We start from the raw sequence: 20,522 nt of genomic DNA on the forward strand, positions 1-20,522 counted from the left end.
GGCTACGTAAGTCCTGTGAGGAAGGTCAGACGGGGGCCAGCAGAAAGCAAGGCTTTGTCCCAGAACTTCCCACTGAGACATTCCAGCTGTAAGTCGATCTGGTTCATTTCTTACTCACCCACTGAGTCGCACACGCATAGTTCTTTGAGATCACCCCACATGCGACCACTTCAGTTTATTGATAATTTATCATGCGCCTAGCGGTGCTGTTGTTTTTCCCGAAGGGAACCTTTTTTTGGAACACGAAGGACAACAGATCACATTGATAGACTGCTTGCCCTGTGACAAGGCAGACTGGCTCCTCACAGCCATCCATCATTCAGGAAATAGTTGCTGCTCTCCCCATTTCACAGAGGAGGAAACTGAGGCCGGGGGTGGGTGGGCACTCAGATGGAACTGAGAAGTGGACTGGGGCCCCAGTCAAAGCCTGGGACTCCGGGGCCAGCAAATAGGCTTGACCCTGCGTCACAGGGAGTGTCTGATGTCTCAGCTGTTGTCCCAGCTCAGGGTTGGGAAGGGTTTCTCACACCTGTTTGTCTCTCACACCTGTTTGTCATTCACACAGCAGAGCTCGTGGGCGATGCCCCTGGCTGGCCCGCTGCAAAGGGGCGGGAGAGTCCACGGTGAACTGGAAATGGTGGGGGTTCCCAGGGCTCATTCCCAGATGACTGTCTTGTAGGTTGTGTGGGTCGGGCACGGTGACATTCACGAGCTTCCCCAGTGACTCTGATGTGGGGACAGGACTGGAGAGAAGTGGTCCAAGCCCCACATTGAGAGCCTGTGTGCGTGTGAGCTGAGGGAGGGCCTTCTCTCCGGGGCCCCTTGGTGGGGCGCCTCGTGTCGAGGTGCAGAGGGCAGCTCCCCAACCCCACCCTGGAGATAGGGAGCGAGTCCCTGGAGCTCTCTCCTTATAAGGCTGAGGCCAAGAACTCAGTTGGAAAGGGGCTAAGAGAAGGAAAATCACTAGTAACTTAAAAAGTTGGGCTTTTCCTGTTGCTTGCAAACTGCATTTTGACTTACAAGGAAGACCTGGGTTTGTATGTATGTGGGCGGAGGCAGCTCGCGTGCCGGATAGGCTGGTGTGGGGAGCACACTGAATACACCTGAGTCTGAATGCAGCCCCACTGCTTGTCCTCGGGGCAGCCTGAGGCCAGTTGCCTGACTGGGCGGTGCCTCCGTTTCCCTCTCTGTAAAAGGGAGCTAATTGTAGTGCCCAGCGCAGAGGGTTGCTGGGGGCCACGGAATCTCTGTCAGGTGCTGGAGCTCTGCCAGGTGGGCTCCAGGTCATGCCACCTGTCACGATGATGATGATGTTACCAGGATATCACCCTGGGTCCTCTGGCTGGTCCCTAACTCACCATTTCAGCCTTTTCCTCCATGGCACCACTATTCTTCCTCTTCCTTCCCTGGCGAACAAGCCTGCACCCAGCTGGGCTGTGTTCTGGCCCCAGCACCTGCCAGCACCCCACCCATTCTTCAGTTCAATACAAGCTTATAACCCTTTCAACCAGGTCTCCCCAGGCCCCTGTGCATGCAGACTGTCCCTCGCATTGTTGGCTGGCTGCCTGCCCCAGCGCCGACCAGTGGTACTCACGTGTGTGTGGAGGGGGCTCTGCTCTATGCATTCGAGGGCTCCTATAAAGATGGCAGGTGTGCGGAAGAGCACCTTGTATAGGACTTATACAGCTTACACAGGGGCGGATAAGGCATCTGCCCCTGGGAGCTTCCTGGGAGGCTGGCATAATAAGAAATAGGCAAGAAAAATGACAACACTTACAGAGAAGTGGTGGGGCAGGGACAGAGAAGCAGGCCTGGGCACCCTCCGCGGTACTGTGCTCTCGCCCTGGACTGAAAGTTTCCTGTTACCTACTGAGTGTCAGAAGGCGGGGCCCAGGCCTTCCTCACCCCCTGTCTGCCCTCAGCCCCCAGGCTGACCCCCTGCAGTAGGCAGGCGTGTGCCCCGTGAGAGCCTGTCCTGCTACGTTAGCCCGGGCAAGGGGAAGGCTCTGAGCGTGTGCATCTTCACTGGGTTGCACTCACCCTCTTGTCTTCCCCTGGGCCTTGCAGGAATTGCGCCAGTACCTGTCCAACCTGGCCGACCAGTGCGCCAGTGAGAACAACGCTGCGGACATGCCTCTCGTCATCATCCTGGACAACCTGCACCACGTCAGCTCTCTGGGCGAGATCTTCAACGGGCTGCTCAACTGCAAGGACCATAAATGGTAAAGGCCAGCCCGGGGCCCCATGGTCCCCAGGAGAGTGGCTGCACGTGATGTGTGCTGCTCAGGTGGCTAGGCACATATGTGGCCGGGGTTGGTGTGGGGTCCAGGGGAGGCAGCTGGCCATCTGCCCAGACACAGATTCCGCTGACCCCTGCGAGCGCCCCGTTCTCAAGCTTGGCTTTGACTCACAGAGCCCTCTCTTCCTTCCTGCCCCCACAGCCCTTACATAATTGGCACAATGAACCAGGCTACCTCTTCTACTCCCAACCTGCAGCTTCATCACAACTTCAGGTAAGGTGCCACTTTTTGAGTACCTCTTCTGTGCCAGGCATTGCGTTGAGCATTCTTCCCAGCTTAACTCTTACCTCTTACCACAGCCTCACATAGTTACATTTCTCATTCTCAGCTTACAATGGGGGAGACTGAGGCTGGGGGAGTTAAGTGACTCATGTGAGGTCACCTAGCTGGTCAGTGGAAGAGCTGAGACTGGAACCTGGGTCTCTGCCTCCAAGTCCTGGGGTAGCGGAGTCAGGGAGGCAGCTCTGGGCAGAGGCCGTGGGCGTGCTTGCCTGCCCTGCACATCACCAGTGGCGTGTGTCTGTGGCCCATGTGAACGTGAGCAATGAAAGCTCTTGCCTCTGAATGTCCCCACAGAGCTGAGCCTGTGGGTCTCTGAGTTCCAGCTGCTATGCACCCCTCTGCCCCTGCGCCACTCAGGGTCCCCCTGCTGGGCTGTGGGAAGGACTGCCCGACTCTGCAACGCCTACGTATGTTGCTGGCTTGCCTGCCATCGATAACTGCCCTTTGCCCCTCAGCTGACCCCGCTACTCCTCCCCTCCTGCCGACCCTTAGCAGAGGCTGAGAAGCCCTGTCGTGGGTGGGACCCCGGGCTCATTTTCACTGGCCACTCTGCCGGCGTCTCTGAGGGACATCTGTGAAAGTGGGCCTGGATTGTCATGATCCATGATCAGGGAATGTGAGCTCCTCCAGGCCACTGAGACCATGGCTGACCCCACATCCAGGTGGCCTCTGTCACTGCCACGTCATCTCCTGGGGGCTACTATACCCACTTCCTAACCAGGAGGCCTGCCCTCATCCTCTGGGCCAGTGGCAGCTGGTGCGAGCATCCTGGGATTCAAACCTGACCATAATCCCCAGGCTTAACATCGTTTGGTGGTTCCCACTGTAAAGTGAAATCCAGACTCCTTGGGTCGGCAGGTCAGGCGGTTACACTGGACCTCTGACAGGTTCCCCACACACCCCACGCTATTTCTCATGTCCCTGCAACTCCTACAGCAAGCGCTCCAGCCCCCACCCCACCCCCTGCTCCTGCCTTTCCCTGTGTGGCTGCTCCATCCATTCTTCCAGTCTCAGCCCAGGCATCCCCTTCCCTGATTCCCCGGGCTTCACCACGTCTCTATTTGCTTATCTGCTCCCTCCACAAGACTGTGAGATCGTGGGAAACAGGGACAAGTGTGTCTCAGTCGTTGTTACAGCTCCACAGCCTAGCACAGGGCCTGACACAAGCACAGGGGCCGGTGAGCTCAGTGGTTAGAGCTCAGCCTTTGGAGCTGCACCATCTTGGTTCTAGTCTTAGCTCTTCTATTAAATTGCCATTTGATCTCCGACAAGTTACATAGCCTGTCTGTGCCTTAGCATTTCTGTCTGTAAAATGGGGCTGGGGATGGTATATATGTCAGGGGTTGCCTTGAGGAGTTAGCATACATGCAGTGTTTCCCACAGTGAGTTCTACTTTACTATTAGCTTATACACCATCCTTCTAGTTCTAAGGTGCTTTGAATCTCGAGGTTAGCGCTCGTTTTTATCACCGTCATAGTCATGGAAAAGCATCCCTGACCTCCCGTAGGTGGGTGCTGTGTGCCAACCACACGGAGCCCGTGAAGGGCTTCCTCGGCCGGTTCCTGAGGCGGAAGCTCATGGAGACAGAGATCAGCGGGCGGGTGCGGAACGTGGAGCTGGTAAAGATCATCGACTGGATCCCCAAGGTCTGGCATCACCTCAACCGCTTCCTGGAGGCTCACAGCTCCTCGGATGTCACCATAGGTAGGTGGGAAGCCGGGCGAGAGAGGTCCTGAGCTCAGACCCCCTCAGATCTGTCCTGAGGCCCTGGCTGGGACAGCACTCCACAGGCACCAGTCAGCTGGACTCCGTGCTGTCCATGCGGTTAGAAGAGGAGGCAGAAGGACAGTCCCAGCCCGAGACAGACCCCAGGCTGCCTCACGCATGTCCCGGTGCTGTGTCTCTGTCCTCTTGCCCTGCCCAGTGTGCTGGGGCTGATCAGCAGTGAAAGATGCAGTGAGAGATGCATCCAGCCTGGGTGGATGCAGAAACTGCCCGGTTCAGTGACATGCCCCCCGCCGAGGCTCCCCCGGATGAAAGCTGCCCGCCAAGGGGGACTTGCTGTGCTTTGAAAATAGAATAAAATGTTACCAGCTTTCCTGACGCCTAAAGATTTAGAACAGGACAAATGGGTCATTGTTCATCCCTCCACTCTGACATAAGTATTTTAAGTGCAGCTTTTTTTGTCCTTGTCCATACATAAATTATGTATGTGGCTACCATTATAGTATACCGGTATGTCCTTTTATTTTTCACTTCACACTATCTCATGAGCATTCTGCGATGCCATTCCGGTTTTATAGTTATATCTAAAGGCTGAAAAATAATCAAATATGGGTACACCATCATGTGCTTAACCATTTCTGTTCTCTTGGACATCCAGTGTTTGCACTTTCAGAGGCTTGGATTAATAACACCACAGTGAACATCTTTCTCCAGAAAACCTTTCCTCCCTTGGGGGTGATGTCCTGGACAGAGAGGTCCGAGGGTGGGGTTGTAGAGCCCGAGTGTCCTGCCCTGTGCCCACTGCCCGGCAGCTGGAATTTCTGCTGTCGCTCAGAACACCCGGGACCATGGCTTCTCCTGACCCCACTCCGCAGTTCAGCCCTGACTGGCTTTTGTTGTGGCCCTCAGGCCCCCGGCTCTTCCTGTCCTGCCCCATCGACGTGGACGGCTCCAGGGTGTGGTTCACCGACCTGTGGAACTACTCAATTATCCCCTATCTCCTGGAAGCCGTCAGAGAAGGACTCCAGGTGAGAATGACCACCAGCCAGCCTCCTCAACACTGGGGTGGGGGCAGGCCGGAGGCGTGTGGAGAGGGACTATGCTAGTGACCAGATGAGCTGACTTCACCTTCTCCTTCAGATTCTTACTGACGTGAGGTGACAACCCCTCATGACGGCCTCACAGGACATCAGTGTAGCACAGAGTAGGGACACCCTTGGCTGTACATCCTGGTTCTGCCACTTGTTAGCTGTGTGACCCCAGGCAAGCTGCTTAGCCTCTCGGTGCCACAGCGCCCTCACCGATAGAAAAGGAGAATGACAGTGCTCTGCCGCAGAGGAGTGTTGCAGGGCTGAAGTGAACCCTGGCTGCAGTGAGCTCAGTGCAGTGAGAGCAAAGCCGTGGAAGCCAATGTATGTGGCCCTTCACCACTGATGAAGTGAATGCTGTATCTGCTGTTTGGTTCAGGCCCTGCCTTAGTCCTAGAACTGAGCAACTTTTTTTTTATCTCCGTTCTTCAAAAGAGAAAAGTAACGTCTCAAAAGAGAATAAGTGACTTGCCCAGGGTCATAAAAGTAAACCTGGAAGAATCTGGGATTCGCAAAGTCCAGGCTTCCGGCTCGAATCCCAGGTTCTCGGCCCCGCAGCATCAGAAAAGCATGGCTGCTCCACTCCTCCCTCAGCCCAGGGTCAGCTGCAGGAGCCCCGCAGCACTCAGTGCTTTCACAGTTTGATTGTCGAGCCCGGAGGCAGCCTGAGGAGCTCTAGGCTTCCGGCACCCACAGTGAGGAATTAGCAGGCATCACACGTAGCCGAATCATCCAGAGACCAGTAGAGCAACGGGTGTCAGGGCTCCTTGGTCCCTCGGTCCCGGGTGGTGGGAGATGCAGATGCTGTTGCAGGCCCGTGGAGGTCATGGAGGGGTGCGAGATGCACGCACATGTGCGTGTGTATGGCAGTACACCTCAGTGGTTGTTTGTCACTTCTGTACGTTTCACCGAACCTGACGAATGTTTGACTGCTTCATCGGTAGCATGCAGGCAGCACTGATGGTCCTCAGAGGCCCTCAGGACAATGTGAGCTTGGACAGGACAAGAAACCAGAGAGACATGCCGCCATGTCCTGAGACTCACTAGTTCAGCGTGAGGCAGGAAGGGTCATCCCTTCCTGGTGCTGCGAGGTGGTTTGAGGAACTGTCTTTCAAGAGTATGGGAGCAACCAGGGGAGGCAGCCAGAGTTAGCATTTTACCAGGTTGCTCACGAATGAGTCAAACCTATAACTCATCACACTGATGAACCCGGAGATGCCACAGCGTCTCCTGATTCCTGGGGAAACCCAATGTGTTCCTCCGAGACTCTGGTTTTGAAGGAAAGTTTGCTGACGTTCTTTGAGGGCCAGCTACTCGCCAGGCACTGTGCTGAGGGCCCGATGTGCATGATCTCCTGTGGTTTCCACCACTTGGAACACCCTGTACAGATAAGGAGGCCAAGGCTCACAGCAGGTGCAGCCCGTGACCGAGTTTACTCACTGGGGTGTGATGAGCCAGTGTGGGAGCCCTGGCCCAGCGGACACCTCAGTGACTTCTGGTGGCCCTAAGGGAACCCCGTAACTGCACCCAGAAATCTCAGGTGGTCCAGGGAAGCAGATACTGTGGTTCAGGTAGTGGAGCTCTACATCAGATTTCATTTGACACAAGGATTCTTCTCTTTTAAAAAGAAGTTTAAAATTCCCTACTCTTCTCCCGTCACCTTGATTCCATGCTCACTGTGTGTGGAGCACCATGCAGGGTCATTTACTCCTCAGCTGGCCCTGCTGGGTGAGTAGAGGGGGCGTGAAGGCAGCGCCCTGTGGCTAGAAGGAGGCAAGCCCTTCACTGAGTGTATAAGTTCAGAAGAGGCAGGGGCCCCAGAATGGACTCTGACGGGGCTGCCTGTGGGGGTGGGGCCACAGAGAGACCCTGCTGAGATCAGGCCTATCATTGACTCCCAGACAGTCCCTCCACCAGACCCCATCCTTTCCAGAAGAATTGTGACAGCGCCCCCTAGTGGATACTAGATGCCTTTGCAAGTTTTGACTGCGGAGTCTTTTCCCCAGAGCATGCGTGGGGTGTGGGGGTCTAGCTGCCTAGAGGCTCTTGAATGTATGCCTTGGTTCCTTGTGTGTGCTATACACGTGCATCCTATGGAGTCAGAGGCTCACAGTGGCCCAGGTGTTAGTTGCTAATGTGTTGGCTCCCTGCTCCCAACCCAGTGAGGATACCAAACTCCTCTCTGCTGTGGTGTGCATGAACGTCCTGTTTGTCTGTCTATCTAGCTGTCTCTGCTGCTGCTTAGAGCTGCCACAGGGCTCTGCACTGGGGCCAAGGAGCTTCACAATATTTCCTTTACTTGCCATGGTACTCACCCAGCTATTCATCACCTAAACTTGAACATGGCCAGCGGCAAGTGGCGGGGAGGCTTGTAAAAATATTTCCTGTCCTTGCAGATGGTGTTAGCATTTGCCTGCTGTACATTTGTCTGATGAGTCAGTCCCCGGCCCTGTTCCCCTTTGGAGTTGTCATTGCGAACACTTGCCAAAGTGTCTAGTCTACAGAACAACTCGAAGGACCTCGGTCCCCCTGGTGGACGGGAGGGGAGGTGTGGAGGGCGCTCTACCAAATGTTTGAACACCACTGGGCCAGATTCTCTCTAAGGACTTGATGACCTCCAGGTTCCAGCCTCTCTTAGCCTGCAGCCCTGAGTGTCCCCTCCAGGCTGGAGGGTGGAGACAGAAGCAGTAGCTGTCAGGAACGAGGCCTTGGTACAGCCTCACCTGTGTGAAGTCTGGCTCGGGAAGAGTAACCCAGTTCCATGGGGAAGGCCCTGGGAGGGAGACGCTTCTAAAAACTGCAGGAATGTCCCTAATCTGGAACAGCGGAACAGCCTTCTGCAGTTGTAAATATCCCCAAATGTCTATACCCTTCCCTCCCTGACACACACATGTGTGCACATGCACACGCGGCCTTCATGTAATCCGGTCTGGACTCAGCACTGGCCCTGGTTAAGGAAGATGTAGCAGCACGCCGGGCCTCAGTGCTAGACTGGCGGGGGCTGGGGGGCGGTGCTCGTGTCTGAGAAAGCACTGAGGTCATAGGAGGCTGTGTCTGTCTGGAGTGGAGGAGGAGGCAGCCGCCACTGAAGAGACAGGCCTGGGCCCGTCTGCAGGGTGGGCAGCTTCCCTGACAGGACTCACGCACACCAGTCAGAGGTGGCGTAGGCAGTCGAGAGACGGCTGCAGGGGACAGCCCAGCCCAGGTTGATGTGCCCTTGTCTGGAGTCTCAGGAGAGGTGCAGAGGGGAAAGGCCCAGACGTGGTAGCTGGGGTCCTAGGTCTGAATTCAGGTCTGTTTCGTAGCCTTTCCCAACTGGCTCTTCTCGTTAGGCCCCAATATCCTCATCTGGTACATAATGAGGGAGACTTGAGTGACCCCAGTTCCTTCCAGCTGAGGCCGCCTGTGACTTGGAAAGACATGCTTTTGTCAGTAAGAGCTCAGCTCTGTTCTATTGTCAGCACCTGGGCCTCTCTCCCGTCAACAGTAGGAGTCCCGTGAGGGCAGAGGGAGCAGACAGACAGACAGGCCGTGGTCCAGGTGTGATCCTACTCTAGAGCCCCCACTGTAGCCGCTGTGGTTCGGGAGTCTTTGGTCTTTGTACACCCTGGTCCCCGGCAGAAGGGGCGCCCTCCAGAGCCTCAGACAGCACTGCCCAGGGAGGGGGCATCTTGTCCTGGCTGTGGGTGCGTCCTCCCACCCCTGCTCAGACTCCAGTGGCGCGTGGATCTGGACGGTCTCAAAGTCCCGTTCTGCCTCCTCTCTCTCCTGAACCTGTCCCCGGGTTTGGCAAGCCCAGGTAGTAATCCTTCACCCTGAAGCCACATAGTGGTCAGCCGAGACAGTGGCGGGAGTGGTGGAGAGGAGAGGCAGGGACCACACCCGGCCCCGCTGCGTCCAGAGGCTCGCCTCAGGCAGTGGGCAGCCTGGGTCCTTGCTCTTTCTGCGACTGCCAGTAAAAGTCACTGACATCCTTTTATAACCAAGGCTTAAATGAAGGAGCGTGGAGGCCTGGTAGCTGTCTTAAAAAATTAAGTGATAATACAGTTTGCTGTATTTAGTCACTATGGACAATTTTGGGAACTCTGTCGGGGGGAGAAGCACCAACCACACGTGACCTCTGCTAACAGTTGGCCATTTTGAAAGTGACCGGGGCCTTCCCAGAGGGACTCGGAGAGTCAGACTCTCTTCGAGAAATGAGGTTTTATCAAGACTCGGCACATGTGACCTCTGCCTGTGGCATCGGTGGCCGGCACCCGATCGTGGGGGAGGGGTTCTTTGGGCAGGTGCACGGAGGAGCAGAGGCTGGGGCTGCCTCATGAGCTCACAGCCAGCACCTCCCTCCAGCTCCGTGTGCAGCGACAACGTGTCGGCAGTTGGAAGCCGGCCGTGTGGGACCGCTTGTCCCAGGGGAGTTGGCAAACGCTCCAAACCCAGTGGTGGGCTTTCCCCCGAGACCACTGTTCCTGTGAGATTGGCGAGGCTCCGGGTTCAGGGCAACATAGTGAGTCGGTGGCAGAGCCGAGGTGTGAGCCCGGGTCAGCCTGACTGTAAAGCCGGCATCCCTGACCCCTGCGTCGTGCTGCCCTCAGTCTCAGCATGTCGAGCTACACATGTCCCTTGGCTGTCTCCCTTAGGGTGGCTTTCCAGAAGTGGAACTACACTGTCGGAGGAGCATAGTGCTGGGTTGGGGGAGTTTTTCAGAGAGTTGCAAGATCAGGGCTGCAGGAGCGGTCTCGGCCCCCTTCCTAACTCTGCCTTCTCTGCCTCCTTTCAGCTCTATGGAAGGCGGGCGCCCTGGGAGGACCCTGCCAAGTGGGTGATGGACACCTACCCCTGGGCGGCCAGCCCACAGCAGCATGAGTGGCCTCCCCTGCTACAGCTGCGGCCTGAGGATGTCGGCTTCGACGGCTACTCCGTGCCTCGGGAGGGCTCCACGAGCAAGCAGATGCCCCCCAGCGATGCTGAAGGAGACCCGCTGGTGAGTAGTGCTCAGCTCCTGGAGCAGCTCGGCCCTCACTGAGCGCTCGCTGTATGTTGGGCATGAAGCAAGGCCTGCTGGGAACACAGAGGTGACTGAGCCCCAGCCTTGCTTTGGGAGGCTGGGCTCATGCCAAGATTAGGGACGCTTTTGCCAACGTTATCTTCCATGGTTTTAGTTTTTCGCTGAAATCTTTAACCACTCTGAAGTTGTTTGTGGTAGAAGGTCAGAGATAAGAACTTGATTTTTCCCTGTAAGTGTTGTCCCTACACCACTCCCTGCCCTCTGATCTCAGGGCCACCTTTGGCATGGAGTCCTGCTCCCATGACCTCTCCCACTCGCCGTGGAGCAGAGGCTGAGCTTGGCAAGGAGCAGAGCCCCAGTCAGGCGATCAGCAGCACAGGCAGGGAGGGGTTTGCAGGCAGGATGGCCTCCGTGTGGGTCCCACAGCCAGCGAGACAAGTTCAGCTACTGTCTGAGCCGCTTACTTAAGCTGCCATGGCTAAAGGAACAAGGACCCTTTAAGAAAAACCTGGGCTAGTGATGGTGACGCTGCAGTTAGGGTACAGAAAGTCCTCACTGAACATCCTCAACAGGTTCTGTATCTTTACATAAAAGCGCATGTAGTAAAACCACGTATATCAGTTACCATAGGCTAATTGATATAAGTAAGGATTAAGGTCCTGTGGCATGTCATCGGTATTATCAAAAAAGGGTGTTATTTATTCAAAGACCCCTTGTACTCTTTCTGTCAATATGAGGCATATGCACAGTCACGCTGCAAAATTAGACCTAACTAGGCAAAAGCCCATAAAATTTGGTGGGAGCAAATACAGCAGAACCTGCCATGGTTAAATACTATTATCGTGCCTTACGTGGATCCCTGAGCTCCCCTGGCAACTCAGGCCAAAGGAAAAGCACGTCAGAGACTGTCCCTCGCATCACCTAGTGAAAGATGATGTTCGTGAGACATGCAGCAGGATTGAAAGACGGCCAGTCGCTGTCCGCTCCCTGCTGACTGACTGCTTTGCTAGATTTAAAAACAGCAGTAGGTGTTCTGGTTGTCCGCCATCCTCGTGACTGGTGGCACGGAGATGTGGTTCTGTCGAGACTTTTTTAACAGAAACAATATTTTAAATGGTCTTATTATTTGTGTTACGATGCACAATCTAATTTGCAGCATTTATCAAACTTTAAAAAGACGTTTCTAACATTAACCACTGCTGACTCCTGAGTCACGGCGCTAATTTTCATGGGTACAAGCTCACGAGTCTTATAGGAAAATAGAATGTGGGCCGGCTGGCACCTTCCCAGACACCCTTTTCCGGACCAGGAATATTTATCTCACTGATTGAATACAGAAGGCGTTTAGGTAAACCTGGGACTCTGAGAATGGTTTCACAGAAGGCTTCTTCCAACCCCAGGCCTCCAGAAGTGAGCGCGTCCATCAGCCGCCCCTACTTACCACGTGGGGTGTTCTCCCAAGTCTGTGTGCTCTGCCCGGGGCCATCAGTCTCGTATTACAGTAGCTCTCGTGTTCACTAGCCTCTCTGCACCTGAGGCTGAGACCTCCGAGAGGGCAGCACTCAGCTGTGTGTGTTCCAGACCATGCACTGTGGGTGTACCAGGAACGCTGATGAGTGAATACGTAACATCGGCTGCAGAGGGTTGGCCTCTGCATTTGTGCCCCACTCGTCCCCCGTTAACGGACACCAGGCTCACCCAGGGTGACCGCTGGGCATCCCTGGGGGCAGCTGGATTTCCTGCCCAGCAGCACCAAGTCCGGGCCTTAGCTCGGAGAGACCCTGTCTTCCTCATTTACTTGCTAGACAAAATATAAAACACATACACACACACAATGTATAGTTATAAATATCCCCACTCCCAAACAAATAACAATAGAGAATGTCAGGGAAGATTTAAGAGCACTCTTTAAACTCTTTAACATGATGATGGTGATGACGACGACAGCAGCAGATCACATTTATTGAGCACTTACATTGTGCCAGGCCCCGTTCTCAGGGCCCGACACACATGATGTCATTTCATCCCCTCCTTCAGCCCTAGGGCACAGGGGCCGCTGTTCTCTCCAGTCCAGAGACAACCGGTGGGTCAGATACATGAGGTGCTCTGCCCAAAGACTCCTGAGTCAGGCTCCAGGCCTCTGATTTCTGTGGCTCTGCTTGCTCCTGGTGCTGTCCCTGCCCTCCCCGTGAAGGCCTGGGCAGCAGCTGGCGTACAGATGAGCTTGTGCTTATCGAAGGGGGAGCCCCGGGCTCTGGAGGTCAGGGTGCTGATGAATGCATTCCAGAAGCAGGGAGGCTCGTCTGCACCTTTACCGAGGCTCAGATAAGGTGTGCCCTCCCCAGTAAAATTAAGTATCATATTTATCAGGGACTTTCAGTGTTGTTTTCAGTGCTCTGCTTATATTAACTCAGTCTGTGCCATAATGTTATAGGGCAGGTACAATTGTTACTCACATTTGTTTGACCAGTGAAGACACTGAGACACAAACAGATTCAGGAACTTGTCCAAGGTCACGCGGCTAGCTTAGTGAGTGGTGCAGCGGGATTTGAACCGTGGAAGCCTGGCCCAGAGCCCATGCTCTTGTCCACTGTCCCCGCTGTGGGCTGCAGTCCCAAGGTGAGTCTGGAGGAGGAGACGTGAGCTTGCTAGAGGCCAGGGGTGGGTGGCGGGCCAGATGGGAAGCTGCTCACACTCTCCGTTCTTTCCAGATGAACATGCTGATGCGGCTGCAGGAGGCGGCCAACTACTCCAGCCCGCAGAGCTACGACAGTGACTCCAACAGCAACAGCCATCACGACGACATCCTGGACTCGTCCCTGGAGTCCACTCTGTGACGGGGGCAAGGCCATGGAGCCTGCCCCCTCTTCCTCCTCTTCCTGCTCCCCCCCCTCCTCATCCTCCCCTCCCCTCGCCCCACTCCACCTATATCACCGTAATGATGCCCTCCTGAGCCAGCCCCTGCCGCAGCGTGAGCGCTGCAGGAACACCGAGCCCCCTCGTCCCCCAGCCTTGACCTGGCTGCAGGCATCCCGGGCCAGCCGCCTTGGGACTGCTCCCTTCCACAGCGAGAGCTGCACCGTCTTCGGTTTTATTTTAAGTATTGTTTTTGCCTTGTTGCCGTGACCTCCCTAAGACACTGAAGATACTTTTCGGGAAAGGATCATCACTGCTGAAATGAAAAGGGTTAAAAATGAAAACCCCATCCGAAGCTCTGGAACCAAACAGCATCCTGCGACCAGATGCCCAGCCACAGAGAGACTGGAGCAAAGTTGGAAAGGCAGACGGCACGGCTTCCCCTCCACGCAGGGCCCGCAGACCGGGCCTGGCCGCCGGCACCCCCACGCCCACGCCGGCCCGCCACGGAGAACTGGTGCTAACTAGGCATTTGCTTTGGTCCCACAACCAACAACAGAGCTCTGACACGGGGAAAAAAAACAAGTCGTGCTTTCTGTATTGTTTTATTCTCTAAATGGTGCTCTCCTCTCCCGAGAAATATTGGGCCCGTTTCAGCCCAGCCACACCGTTCAGACCTGGCAGCCTGCAGCCTCTGCCGAGCCCCGGAGCCGAGTGCTGAAGTGAGGATGCGCCCAGCGGACACGCCCCCGTGCAGACAGCCCTGTCTGTCTCCTTCCCAGAAAGAAGTGAATCAGGTGTTCCCTCTGTAGACACTGTGTGCAGGGAGAGTTGGTCTGCTTTGGAGAACAGATGACCCCGATGAGAATGAGATGGAGTTTCTCCCTTTCTGACTCTTTGATTTTGAAGGTGTTCCCCCTTCCCCGTTTGGTCAGAATCAATCCTTTGGTGGAAGCGGGAGCCGCAGGAGTTGAGTTCCGGTTTGGTCCTGCTGAGTTGCGGTTTTCAGTTGTCCATCCTCACTGATTGACACACTTGCCTCCTGCGGCTGGGGCTGGGGCAGCTGCGTCCCCTGAAGTGGACCAGGACCCCCATCCTCAACACGTGGGTGAGCCAGGATCTTGCCTTTCCTTCTCGTCCTCAAGGCTTTGGAACGCATGTCGACACCCCCAGCGTGCCAGCCCCAACCTCAGGTGGGGTGGGGAGGTCACCTCGCGAAAGACTTGCACTTTTCTCCAAACCAACGTGATGCAACCCAACAAGGAGGTGGTGGCCGTGCCCTCCCAGGACCCCCGGCCCCGGCCTCCATCCAGGCGAGCCTTGCCTGACCTCTTCGGTGCTGACCTTCCCAAAGCGATGCCTTACTGGTTTTGTACGAACCGTGTTCATGTATGAGTGTCACACCTGTCTGGGGTCTGTTTGTTTTTTTTTTTATTTTCCCCGTCAGAGCACACAGGGCTACAAAGTCATCTACTCATCAGGAGAACTCAAGTTGCTGTGACTTCTGTCTCATCCAGAGGACTCATTTGTGTGGGTGTGTGACCATAGGAAAAAGGAAAAAAAAAATCCACTTTTTTTAGGTCCTTAGCAGTCTCCAGCTAACTCCCAGGCAAAGCTCCTACAAGTCTGGTCCCCTGGCATTGCTGACACAGCCGTGCTACTCTGTGTCTCTGTGTCTTCAGCACACTGGGGTTTTCCTTACAGAGTGTGGTAAGCCTTTCCGTTGTTTGTTTCTGTTCTACAAGGAGAATCTTGTTTGACCCCAGTGGGGGAATCTCTCTTAAAGATCAGGGGTTTTATTCCATCTTTACATTTCTGTTCCTGAAGGGTTACCTCTGTGTTTTCTTGTTACCACAAGAGCTTGACCTGAAACGGCTCACATTACATCGGATGACACCATGTTCTTCCTCCTCCAAAGGGAAAAGGGAATTTGTCCCACTAACTGGTAAATGGAAAACCTCTCCACACCATCCCTGTTTTTATCTCAGTAGACTCAGACTCTGTTTTGCTAAGCTTTCATCAGTCATCAGGGTGTGTGAGTGTGTCCTGTCCTCTTTTGTTTTCCATGCATCTTTCAAATCACATATGTAGCCCGTGGCCACGGGCCGAACCCTGAGCCTTCTGGTAGACCTGCAGAGTGGTCCTTCTCAGTCTAACTCCCTGCGATGACCTTACACTCATACTGTGAATTTGGGAGGAGGCAAAACTGACTTCTCCCTGTGGGCAGTTTCCCCAGTCACCTTGTGAGTAGACACCTGTCAGTGTTGTTTGAGACTCGTTTTTTTTTTTTCTTTTTTAAGCAACACCCTTCCTTTCTCTCCCCTCCCCCACAGACTTCCCTCCCATTGGGTCCAGGCTCAGAACCGAGACCTCTGTCCCTGGTGCTGGCCAAGCAGCGAACAGGGATTCCAAGTAGTGTGACCCTTGTGTGATTCACAGCTCAGTGGCCCTCCTCACGTTTCGGGAAGCAGGGTTGTCTGATATGCACATTTCTTGGTCATATTTTACTTTGTCAGTGTCACTCACCTTTGAGAAAGTGACTTTGTACTCATTTAGGGCTCTGTCCGAAATGCTTCCATTTTGCCTTTTTCTACAGTTAGGCTAATTTTGAAATGTATGAAATTCTATGCAACATTTATGTTGAGTTACCAATGGAAGCCAGAATTTTCTTCCCGAACTGCCAAGAATTATACAGGCCATAAATGAGGTGGGAATACCTTTTAATTTAAGGTTGGGGGCGGGGTAGGGGCAGGGCAAGGAATGAGATTTGCCTGTACCTTTGTTGTATCTTGGGAACACTTTTTATTTAATTGTGGATGCTCTAAACTTCAGAATTCTGTGTATTCAGATTTGATCATGGCGAATCTACTTCAGAAGGAAAAACTAATCCAACTTTGTGGATATAAACGGAAGGTTTGCTGTTTTGATCTAGTTGTTTGCCAGCAGAGCAGTTTATGAAATATGTTCTATAAGATGTACATTTTTTCATTGTAACATAGAAATTGTAAATAATGGATTAAAGTGCTGCATTTTGCTGAATTTTTTCTAGCCATTTTTAAAGAGAAAACTAGGAATCGAGTATTTTGTGTACGGTATGTTTCCATCCCCCCTCCCCTTCCTCCTCGCCCTCCCTCTCTCCCTATTTAATTTTCATTTGTCATGAGGTTTTTGGATCTGCCAATGATCTGCTGGAGATCACGCCCCACGTCATAGAGAATAAAGCTGATGATTGTACCAGTCTTAAATTATTCATGATTCAATAAAATCAATGCTTATTTATTCAGATTCATGGTTTGGCTTTTCTGTGCTAGAGCAAGTCCTGGTCGGTGCCATTCTTATTTGGATGCAACAAAGGGGCAGCACCCAAAACTTCTGCAAACCCACCTTAGCCACAATGTCATCAGCATCCTACACCCTCTCAGTTCCTCATCCAAGTTACCGCTGCTCATGGGGATCTTGTGGAAATGCAGATCTGGTTGAGTAGGTCCAGGGTGGGCCCGAGAGTCAGGCTCCTGGGCACCACGAGGTGAGGCCGGTACCCTGGGCCCCAGACCACACAATGAGAAGCAAGTAGTGTCCCATCCCGCCAGCCTGCCGTTTTGCCCCCTGGGCACAAGAAAGCCTTTTTAAAATGTATTGAGCACCTGCTAATTGCCAGATGTTCCCCAAATCCCCCAATATAATCTGCAAAATGACCCCGAGGAGGTATATACTCTGATCCACATTTTACAGGTGAAACAACCAGGTTCCGAGAAAAAGACGGACTCAGCAAAGAGGTGAGGGTTGGAGTTTGAGCCTGATCTTCCAACCCCAAATCCCACCCCCCTGGGCTACCTCTAATCTTAGGGTCCAGGTCCACGTGGCAGTTGACATTTACTGCAGAGATGGCGTAGGCAGTGGGAGATGACATCACCTCCCAGCATTCACTTCTGTCAGCAGCAACAGAAATCTTAAAGGTTTGATCTGAAGTGAGGCCTGAGGGTTCCCTGTGAAATGGATCCCACACAGCTGGCTCCACTGCTAATGACGGGAAATATCTAACTCGTAATGCACGGCAGTGGCCCAACCAGGGGGAGACGGAGAATCCAGATGTTCAGCACCAGCAGTTTTTAATGCCTGTCAAAAACATGAAGGGGAGCTTGCACGATGGTGTAGCAATAAGAGGTCCTAAATTTCCAAGATTTTCTGTATCGTGTTCTACCCCATAGCTACTCAATATTCTGTGGTGACATCTAGGAAATATGGTCAGCATATGTAAAGGGCACGACAGGCTAGAGGCTAGTGGACTTTTTTTTTTTAAAGAAATGGAACTGTGCATTTAAATATTTGCTGTGTGCAGACACTCAGCTGAGAATTTCACCCCATCTCATATAATCGCAGCACCTCTAAGAGGGAGATAATCATGTCTATTTTACAGGGGAAACTAGATGACCGATATTAAATAACTTACGTGGTAGGAATGGGCTTCTCGGTTTTCCTGATTCTGAAGCTCCTGCCCTTTCTGCCAGACAACGCTACTACCGTCACCTTAGGTGGGACTTGGGGCGGGGAGGCTCACTCTTCCCTTCTGCATTAGCTGTGTAACTAATGACCTCGGACACTTGGCAGCTGAAAGCAGCGTGTTCTAAGACCATGGACCAGGAGTCCAGACGTGGCCTAGCTGGGCCCACTAGCTCAGGGTTTCTCACAGGCTGCAATCAACACGTCTTACATATTTACAAGGCACATTTAAAAGCAAAAACTATAGTGTATGAAAAACGTTGAATATTTTTTCCTTCAGATCAGGAGACAGACAAAGGTGGCTGCTCTCATCACTTGAACTCACAGCAGAGACCCTAGTTGGCGAGAAGCAGCAGGAGGGTTCCACTGTGGGGATTGGGAAGGAAGCTATTACACCGTCTTTTCTCACAGACGATGTGTACCTAGGTGATCCAGAAGAATTCACAGATTATTCAAAATAAAAGTTGAATGAATTTGCTGGGTATGATCAGTCCCCGAAAATCAGCCGAACATCTATCTGTGTGCAGCCAAGAGTTTAAAAAATTAAAAATACTAATTTAAGAGCATCAGAAATACCATATACTTAGGAATAAATGCAATGGAAGATTTGCAAGGTCTCGACACAGAACTCCATAAAACAGTGTTGGGAGGAATCAAAGAAGACCCAAACAAATGGGTGTGTTTATGGGTCGGAAGACTCCATGCTATAAAGATGTCAGTTCCTCCCAGATGAACTGTGGATTTGATGCCATCACAGGCAAACGTCCAACATAGTTTTCATGGAATTGACAAGGTGATTTTAATGTGTCCATTGAAATGGAAAAGGTAAAGCACAGCCAATGAAGAAGAACAAGAGGAGAGACTTCAGCCCTGGCCCAGTCTGAAAGTTGGCTAGAACATCATCCTGATACGCCAAGGCTGTAGGTTCAATCCCCAGTCAGGGCACATACAAGAATCAACCAATGAATGTGTAAATAAGTGGAACATCACATTGATGCCTCTCTCTCTCCCCCTCGCTAAAGTCAATAAATTTTTTAAAAAATTAAAATTAAAAAAAGACACATGTCTCCACCAGATAGCAAGACTCGCTATGAAGCTCACTAAGACAATGTGACCTCGTTGTGAGAACTGACAAGTAGTTCAGGAAAATAAAATGTGATTAACACTTCCCAGTAAGCCTCACACATGCTTGCTTGCTTGCCTATGTGGAATTATGGATAACGTCTCTGACCAAAGAACCCATCTGATGGAGAAGGGAGCTTGACAAAGGACACATGATGATGGAACCCACTGGTTCCTACCACAGAGCTGGAGGTTGAGCTTCCTTCTCGAAGACTCGGAAGACACCAGCCCAGGGCAGACATTCTGTGAGGGGCTGTGCTCTCCAGGAAACACATGTGTTCACCCACGAGCCATTACTGGTGTCTGAGTGCCCAACAGTTAGGGTTCAAGAGCGGGAACTGAAAATCGGAGGCAGGACTGGTCCCCTCAAGTACCCCACCTGAGGATTCTTGCTTGCCATCCCCACAACTTTATGCTCTAAAACTGGAGGTGCTTGTCCCTGGTGTGTTGGGGGAAGGTGGGGAGAGGCGGGAGGAGGGTCCCTTCTACTTCCCTACCACTGAATTGAAGACTACCCCTGCTGCCAGTCACCTGGGACTGCTCCCACCAGGTAATCGGCCCTGATGAGGAGGAGGAGTGAGGCTGCCATGTGCAAGCAGGGAGAAGGGTGCCTGGAATGTGGAGAACTCTGGGGGACACCTCTTGCTATTCCCGTCCCTGGTGACAGCAGTGAATGAGTGTCTGCAGCCCAGCCAGACCAAGGTAAACGGTTGCTGAGACCCGTCAGGAATGAAGATGTGGGTCCTCCAGGCCCATGGTGTGCTGGCTGCTGAGGAGGGAGACACAGACGGGGGGATGGAGAAGGGAGATGCTGAAGAGCAGTTAGGGCCCTAGGACCAGCTACAGCATGGAGACGAGCTTGTTCCACTAACCCTCACATGCTAAGTCTTTTTTTCTGACATTGTGACCACCCCTCCTGGAGCATCAGTAACATGGAGCCCCATGAGCCAAATGCATTGCAAGGCAGAGCTGCGGCTGACACTCTTCATGCCTCGGTCCATAGCTCTGACATGACCTGAGCCTGCAGTGCACAGCTGGTGCCGGCAACCTCCCCCACAAGCACCTCCATCTCTCTGCTTCTCTGCACGAGTCCTCCCTCCAGGGCCACAGCAGCTGGGTCAGCCTACAGACACAGGGGATGTAGTGCCCAGGGACAGCCTGCAGCCAGCGAGGTACAGGAGCAAGTGGTCAGTTCCCTGCTGTCCTGTCCTGCAGTGGGTCAAGTGGGAGGCACATGCTACAGGGCCCTTAGGGAGTCCCCAGGGGGACTGAGCCCCAGTGGCCCACAGGGGCAGCTCATGATGGAACCCTTCACTGGCTTCCTCCCTCCCTGGTCACGTTCTGTCTACTCCCCCACCATGAGCGGTCATGAGGGTGAAGCACACCCTGCTGGAGCGAGATGGGCCCTGGGTGTCTTGCATCGTGTACCTGAGATGCCTCACCCGCCTCACCTGTTCCCAGCCCCACAGCACAAAGCCGCTGTCTACACGCAAGCCCTTTCTCAGGATCTGCTAAGACAACTCAGCAATCCCGCTCTTAAAATTATTATTATGGATCGAATTGTGCCCCCTAAAAAGATATGTTGGAGTCCTACCTCCCAGTACTTCCAAATGTGACCTTATTTATTTATTCTTTTTAAAAGAT

The 20,522-nt window shown here is 53.2% G+C and overlaps 1 protein-coding gene across 5 annotated transcripts in view; it reads left to right on the top strand.

Moving 5' to 3' along the window:
- The window catches only part of NAV2 (neuron navigator 2), a 365,536-nt gene extending 348,995 nt beyond the window's left edge, over positions 1–16,541 (top strand). For all 5 annotated transcript variants that reach the window (XM_028515602.2, XM_036029138.1, XM_036029139.1 and 2 more), the window contains 6 exons: positions 2,068–2,222; positions 2,442–2,513; positions 4,090–4,286; positions 5,217–5,335; positions 10,173–10,376; positions 13,112–16,541. In XM_028515602.2, the coding sequence (XP_028371403.1) occupies positions 2,068–2,222; positions 2,442–2,513; positions 4,090–4,286; positions 5,217–5,335; positions 10,173–10,376; positions 13,112–13,237 (873 nt within the window). In that variant the 3' untranslated portion in view covers positions 13,238–16,541. The remainder of the gene's footprint in view (positions 1–2,067; positions 2,223–2,441; positions 2,514–4,089; positions 4,287–5,216; positions 5,336–10,172; positions 10,377–13,111) is intronic.
- The last annotated feature ends 3,981 nt before the right edge of the window (positions 16,542–20,522 follow it).

This window comes from Phyllostomus discolor, chromosome 6 (genome assembly GCF_004126475.2).
Source record: "Phyllostomus discolor isolate MPI-MPIP mPhyDis1 chromosome 6, mPhyDis1.pri.v3, whole genome shotgun sequence".
Classification (NCBI taxonomy): domain Eukaryota; kingdom Metazoa; phylum Chordata; class Mammalia; order Chiroptera; family Phyllostomidae; genus Phyllostomus; species Phyllostomus discolor.